General features: G+C 41.1%; 1 protein-coding gene across 1 annotated transcript in view; it reads right to left on the reverse strand.

Moving 5' to 3' along the window:
* Window positions 1-208: 208 nt before the first annotated feature.
* Window positions 209-7,905, reverse strand: part of BORCS7 (BLOC-1 related complex subunit 7) — a 12,566-nt gene continuing 4,869 nt past the window's right edge. The window contains exons 2-5 of the mRNA XM_006739453.3: window positions 4,052-4,114; window positions 3,886-3,929; window positions 2,901-2,921; window positions 209-2,042 (exon numbers count right to left, since the gene is read on the reverse strand). Coding sequence (XP_006739516.1) covers window positions 1,991-2,042; window positions 2,901-2,921; window positions 3,886-3,929; window positions 4,052-4,114 — 180 coding nt within the window. The 3' untranslated portion in view covers window positions 209-1,990. The remainder of the gene's footprint in view (window positions 2,043-2,900; window positions 2,922-3,885; window positions 3,930-4,051; window positions 4,115-7,905) is intronic.

The following is a 7,905-nucleotide window of genomic DNA, read 5'->3' on the forward strand; positions in this document are numbered from 1 at the left end:
TCATTATTTAATATAAATTTTATATTTACCATTAAAATTTTGTGGTGAAATTTGTTTTATCAGTTATAATGTAAGCAATCACTGCTACTTTAATATTTGTTCCAGCATGATGAGGAAAACTTAGACCACACCTTTATTTTAATTTTTAATTTTTTACAAATGTCATGTTAGGTATTTCTTTGCATCTTGTATACTTGGATGACTGAACTTTTTGTTTTCTTTTTTTTTTTTTTAAAGATTTTATTTATTTATTTTGAGAGAGAATGAGATAGAGAGAGAGCATGAGAGGGGGGAGGGTCAGAGGGAGAAGCAGACTCCCTGCTGAGCAGGGAGCCCGATGCGGGACTCGATCCCAGGACCCTGGGATCACGACCTGAGCCGAAGGCGAACTTTTTGTTTTCTAAATTGATGAGCCTTTTAAAAAAAATCAGTCCTTGGATTTTCTAAGCAGATAATCCTACAATATGATAATAATTTTGTCTCTTTGTTGCTAATAGCTATACTTATTTTTTTTAAGATTTTATTTATTTATTCATTTGACAGAGAGAGAGAGAGAGCACAAGCAGGGGGAGCCACAGACAGAGGGAGAGGGAGAAGCAGGCTCCCCACTGAGCAGGGAGCCTGACACAGGGCTCGATCCCAAGACCCTGGGATCGTGACCGGTGCCGAAGGCAGATGCTTAACTGGACTGAGTCACCCAGGCGCCCCATTAGCTATTTTAACTTCTGCACTAGACATGGCCTCCAGCAAAATACTGAATAGCAACAGTGATAGTAACGTTTGCTAACATTTGCTGTCAATTTGCTAACATTTGCTGTCAATATGGGTCCACTACAGTTCCAGAAGTTTCCAGACCCTTCTTTTTGAAGGTGAATTGAGCCCATTTACATTTAATAAGTGTAATGAAAGTTTATAAAAGGAATGCATAACTGAATTCCTTCATACCTAGTTTTTTCTTTTACCTTAAGTTAATGTGTATAGGCATAATGAGGGATAAATACAATCTAATATGATTAGTCGACTTGATGATATACAATATGAATTAAATTGGACTCTTACTTGCTTTTTTCTTTCACTGAAAACACCATTTTCTTATGTCAGCTTTCTCCTAATTCTTTAGTGATAAGAAATGAACTAGAACACAATGGAGTCCCATTTAAAATTCAAACAAAGACATTCAAAGGTAATGTCTTTTAGCAAGATGAATTAAATGAACATGGGCAAATAACTGAAAACATAAGGTTTTCACCATGGCACAACCCTACACTGCAATCATTCCCGGTAATTCAACTGCCTTTGCATTTGGCAATAATGTTCTACAAGTGAATCTGCTGATGACTAGCAAAATTACAAAATGAACCCAAGGCCAACTAATCAAGAGTCACAACAAAGAAACTAGGAATGCAGGTCAAGGCAGGAGGTTGCAGCAGGCCAGATATGATACCATTTGCCTAATTTTCATTTAGGAATTTGCTACAATGAATAAAATAAATATCTCCTCTGAGTTAATAGAAAAGAACAGATATTACCTATCACCATTCTGCGACCATGAAATTTCCTGAATGTATGATTAAAAGAAAAAAGTCTTTAAAAAGAATATTAATCATTCCTGCTTTCACAATAGAAGCCGTATTTCTGAATTTAAAACATTATTCAGCATTTGCTTAAGAATCACAGTTAGATGATACAGCTCTTGACATATATAAAAGTTCTATGGAAAAAACTAAGACCTCTTTAATTTTGCTTTAACATTAAACTAAACAGAGCATTTAAAATTTCAGTAAGAGCATGGGTTAGTCTGCTTCAAGAAGTACTTCCAAAATTCAACCACCTAGCTTCTCTTCAGGAGAAACTGCACACCATCATAAATCTTTTCTAACTTAACTTTTGGAGAAGAAAATGGAAAATCAAACCCATAGGACAGTAGCTGAATAAAATATTTCCTTCTCAGTGTCAGACAAAGAAGTGCTTTTCCCTCTTACAAGCTGCTCTATTTCAACAGATGATTCAACTGGTCCTGTAGATCAGAAGACTGCTCAACACTAGAAATTAGAACAGAGAAAAAGTTTATCTGGCATGAGTAATAAAAATCTCTTTGTACAATTTGTACTTTAATGCATAAATACTGCTGAAACTAAATCAAAATTTATATTGGTCCACTACAGTTCCAGAAGTTTAAACTATGAAAAAAAGGTTTGTAAAGCCAATTAGTGTAACCCATATTGTAAGGGACAGATTTAATCCACTCAAAAAAACAAGACTGCTTAATGACTTTAGCACATTTGCTTAATGAATATTACCAACATGTAAGGTTGTTCTGTTCCTTAAGTTTGGCATCTACACCCTATAATTTTTAGAAAGCCTTTACTAGCAGTGAATTAACTTACTGCATGCCTTTGAAATATACAGTTGACCCTTGTACAACACGGAGGTTACAGGCGCTGACGCCCCACACAGTCAAAATCTGTGTATAACCTGACTCCCCCAAAACTTAACTACTAATAGCCTATTGTTGACCAGAAGCCTTACTGATAACAGAAACAGTCAATTCACACATATTTATGTATTTTGTATGTTATATGTATTATATACTACACTCTTATAATAAAGTAAGCTACAGGAAAAAATATTAAGAAAATCATAAGGAAGAGAAAATACATTTGCAATACTATACTGTATTTATAAAAAAAATCTGTGTATAAGTGGAACGGTGTAGTTCAAACTTGTATTGTCCAAGGGTCAACTGTACTGTTTTCTTTATAACCCAAATGAGCAGAATATATGTCAATTTAAGGGCATATATCAGCTAGAGTTTCACACTGATCCTAGGCCCACAAGTATAATTCCCTGTAGCCTGCTTCAGTTGGTTCCCCGACTCCCCTGCGTTTGGGGTTACTTACTTCTTCTGAATAGCTTCTTGCCTAAATCAGAAAGGGAAAGAGGAAAATAAAGATAAAAAATCTCAGAAAACTAGTGCAATTTATGGTTAGGTATTTGTAGGCAGAACAAATTTCCGGCTTATGTCACATTCTGTATTTCTGTCCATTCTAGCTTAAGACTGTGCTCTTGAAGCTCTGTTCGCTATCTGAGTGCAGAGTTGCTAAGAAGATGGACTCTAAACCTGAAAAACTAATGATACTCTATCAGACTGAGGGAGGCAGTACCACAAACTATATGCATGGCTCACATTCAGCCTGGGTATGTGGAATCTAATGGTCACACACCTGATATGCACACACCCCAAGAATGAACATTTAGCTGTTTAAATATCAAGAGTTAAATTCTCAATCATACATTTCCAATAGGTACATAAGTAACATCAACTATATAAAATATAAAGCAAAATGAAATACAATGAAAAGCTAATTACAATTGTATCCAAAATTATAACAGAGAAAGGGCTCTCTGTATCTCAGAATCTCCTGGATCATTTCTACGTAGCTAGGGCTGGGTTAAATGGGGGAACTAGAGGACACAGGTCACAGTTACACTTGATTCCCTAGTGAAAGCGCAGACTCCCCAGGAGAGACCTTGGGCACAGGTCGTCGACAAATATTGATTAAGTGTCTACTCAGTGCTGAGCACTGTGCGAGCATGGTCCTGGCATGGGCCCTGCCCTCCTGGGGTTCATAGTCTCTCCCTCGAAGGAGCCCCCAAATGAACACAGAGAAGCTCACAAAAGGCAGTCCCTGCTCTTGATCTCACCCATGCTCCAGCTTCTGCAGTCACCGCCATCTTTTCCAGAAGGAGCTCCTTCTTGACTAACCCCACCTTTATTCCCAACTCCTGCCTTCACAGGAAAGCGTGCTGAAGCACAAAGGCAAGAGGGGGCAGCCTGCGGGATGTGACTTTGCAGCAAGCCGGCACCGCGCAAGGCATACTCACTGGTACTGAAGGTGCGTTGTTATTATCGCCATTTTCCTTAGACTCTGCATTAAAACAAAGCAAAACGAAAACAAAAACAAAAACAAAAACAGCGAACATTCCACTTCCCTGTAGCCACACAAATTATGTAAATAAAACCCAAATCACAAAAGAGATTGTTTCTTACATCTTCTGAGTGCAAGATGGCATCTTCCTGCAGGACCATGTTTCGAGCTGCCTGACCTAGCAGCTGGAAGACAAAAATAAAGTGGTAATGATCAAACTCTGCAAACTTCCTGTCATCTCTCCGCAGCTGTTATACCCCCACCCTCTCTCCTCCCCTCCCCCCATACAACCACAAATGCTCCAAATTTAACAGAGGATAATCTTTGATTTGTTCCCGTTGAAAATCCAAATTCAGTGTCACTGTGTGGTGCTGGCATGAGCTCAACATCTGCTCCAAAGGCTACTGTTTGAGAAATCAAGGGCTCCGGAACCGCAGAGTTAGGAGGCAAGAGGAGATCGAGAGAGGTTTCCGGCCTACGGTCACACCCGGCTCCTGGCAGACATTAAAGTCCAACCTTGGAAGGGGAGTTACTGTGTGTCCTACCCCTTGTCCCTGTTCCCTTGGGTCAGAGAGATTCTGATGAAAAGGGGACCGATGACCTCATATTTAACAGGAATACTGTCACTGCTACAGCCCCCCGATAATCTCCCCTGCGGCAACTGTTGTTTATTTATTTTCGTTTATAAACCTTTACGTACTTCTAATGTTGAGACAGTAAAATAAGACCCTCCATCCCTGTCCCTTCCCTTCCCCATTCTCTCTCCCCTATGCATAAATATTTTTTTAGAGGCACCTGACTGGCTCAGGCGGTAGAGCATGTGACTCTTGATCTCAGGGTCTTGAGTTCAAGCCCCACGTTGGGCGTGGAGCCTACGTAATTAAAAATAAATAAATAGGGCGCCTGGGTGGCTCAGTTGGTTAAGCGACTGCCTTCGGCTCAGGTCATGATCCTGGAGTCCCGGGATCAAGTCCCGCATCGGGCTCCCTGCTCAGCAGGGGGTCTGCTTCTCCCTCTGACCCTCTTCCCTCTCGTGCTCTCTGTCTCTCATTCTCTCTCTCTCAAATAAATAAATAGAATCTTTAAAAAAAAAAATTAAAAAAAAAAAATAATAAATAAATAAATACATAAATAACTTACCTTTCCATTGTGTCTTTTTAAAAGTGGCCATACGTATATAATCTGCCCCCCTTACTTAAAATGTAAGCTACTACCTGCACTCTTCCACACCACACGCTGCTATTTTCACTTGACAAGATATGCTGAGATAGATTGCAGTAGTTTATACTGAATCTGCACATTGCTCTCCTATGGCTGCAGAGCACTGTGCTGTATAGATGTCCCTGTAAGATAATTCAACCAGACTTTGGGGCTGTTTGCAGTCTTTGCTATTAGAAGCAGTGCTACAAAAAATACCTTATCTATCTTTGTGTCTTTTTGCTAGCATATCTTTGGGATAGACTCATAGAATTATGACTATGATTGCTGGATGGGAGGGTCTTACTGGGGTTATACCATTCCACATTCCCACCCACAATGTATTCGAGTGCCTGTTTCCTCCTTGTGGCCACTTTTAAGTGGCAAACTCTGAAGTCCTATAGATGGGAGATGGTGACTGACAAACTGATGGCAGAAAGAACAGGTTCTAAAAGAATCTTCCTCATTCATTTATTCAGTCAACAAATATTTATTCGGTGCTGACAGTATGCCAGGAAGAGACATAGCCCCTGTCTTCACAGGGCTCACAATCTGGTGTTACAAAGAGGACACAGGCACTACAATCCTTGTGGTAACTGCCGATGGGGAAGCACCAGATGACCGGGCAGCATGGAGAGTTGGCTGTCTGCCCCATTACAGGGGCAGGTGTTCAGGGAGGGCTTCCGAAAAGAAGTGACTTCTAGCAGAGACCTAAAGATTGGGCATGATCAGATTTACTGTTTTAGAAGCGTGGCAAGCAGAATGAACTGGAACAGGGACTGAAGGCAGAGACTGGTTGGGAGAACACTGCCATAGTCTAGGCAAGCAATGAAAGTGGCCTGAGCCACAGGAGTGGCCGTTAGAAAGGGGGGTGGGGGTGGGTGATCATTTCAAAGATAGACTCAAGGAGACTCGTGATTCCTGGAATGCAGGAGCTGTTGCAATGCTGGGCCAAGGCCTTGCTTTGATGACAGATGCATCCATTGGCATTCTGCATCATTTTCTTGCATAAACCAACCACGCACATCACATATCATCTAAGATGTCTGGGTTGGGTTTCTTTAAAGCGGAACAACATCTTGAGTATTTCCCCCCAGGCTTTTACTATTGCTTTGCTCATAAGTAAGTCAATAGCAATCTTAGCTCCTCATCTTCAACAGGTACTGTTACTACGTCGTTATTTGTTAGCTCCTCATCTTCAACAAGATTTTTCAACTTCATTTTCATAGCAATACCAACCCTCTTTGTGTTTTCCTTCTAGTTCATCATTTTCCATATTATTGCATTAAGTAATGTAGTTAAAATAGCAAGCATAAACACAGGTGTAAGGTAAAACATAATGGACCCTAAAAAACAAAACAAAACAAAAAAAACCAACCCACACACAACAGACCCTTTACTCAGCACACAACTCGATTGGAGGAGCATGGGGGTCACACGCATTCATTGTGCTGTGGGCACAAGGTTGGCATGCTCTTCCCCACTTGGTGCTCCAGCCATACTGGCCTCTTTGCACACCCTGCACACATTCCCATCTCAAGGCCTTTGCATTTGCCATTTCTTCTACTTGGAGCATTCTGCCTCCAGACGTCCATGTGGCCTGCTCCCTCACTTCATTCAAGTGTCTGCCTCAATGTCCCCTCCTTAGAGGGCCCTTCCCTGACCGCCCTATTTAAGGAAAACCCTTTCATCACTCTCTACTCCCAGCTTAGTTTTTCTTCATGATATTTACTACCACCTGATTTTTTGTTTCATTTGTTTGTCCGTCTCTTCACTAAAATGTAAGCTTCCTAAGTACAGGGACCTAGTTTTGTGTACCACCCTCTCCCTTATACCTAGAATAGTTCATGGCACATAGTAGACAATAAATATTTGTTAAATGAATGCCATGGAAGGAGAGCTTTACACATGGAAATTGTCAGCTAATCAAACAAAACAGCCACATGGGGACTGGTGAAAAGAGAAGCAATATTCTACAGACTAAGAAGGATTCAAACTAAAAATCAGGCTCCCTGTCCACAATGAGACCAAGACTCATTGGACTAACCCCAGGGAGGTACCCTGTGGCTTTAGGACAATTTGGGTCACACCAATAACAACTCAAAAAGCTGGAGAAGAGGAAGCCTGAGTGGCTCAGTCGGTTAAGTGTCTGCCTTCGGCTCGGGTCATGATCCCAGGGTCCTGGAATCAAGCCCCAGGTTGCTCCCTGCTCAGTGGGAGCCTGCTTCCCCCTCTGCCTGCTGCTCCCCCTCCTTGTGCATATGCGCTCTCTCTCTCTCTCTGACAAATAAATAAATAAAATCTTTAAAAAAAGAAAAGCTTGGGGTGCCTGGGTGGCTCAGTTGGTTAAGCGACTGCCTTCGGCTCAGGTCATGATCCTGGAGTCCCGGGATCGAGTCCCGCATCGGGCTCCCTGCTCAGCGGGGAGTCTGCTTCTCCCTCTGACCCTCCCCCCTCTCATGCTCCCTCTATCTCATTCTCTCTCTCAAATAAATAAATAAAATCTTTAAAAAAAAAAAAAAAAGAAAAGCTTGATCAAAGATTATTTGACCATAGAGTTGAGGGTCCATATATGGGCTCTCTATTCTGTTCCATTGGTCTATATGTCTGTTTTTGTGCCAGTACCATGCTGTCTTGGTGATCACTTCTTTGTAATATAGCTTGAAATCGGGCAACGTGATGCCCCCAACTTTGTTTTTCTTTTTCAACATTTCCTTGGCGATTTGGGGTCTTTTCTGATCCCATACAAATTTTAGGATTGTTTGTTCCAGCACTTTGA

This window comes from Leptonychotes weddellii, chromosome 6 (genome assembly GCF_054177405.1).
Source record: "Leptonychotes weddellii isolate Sample4059 chromosome 6, ASM5417740v2, whole genome shotgun sequence".
Taxonomy (NCBI): Eukaryota; Metazoa; Chordata; class Mammalia; order Carnivora; family Phocidae; genus Leptonychotes; species Leptonychotes weddellii.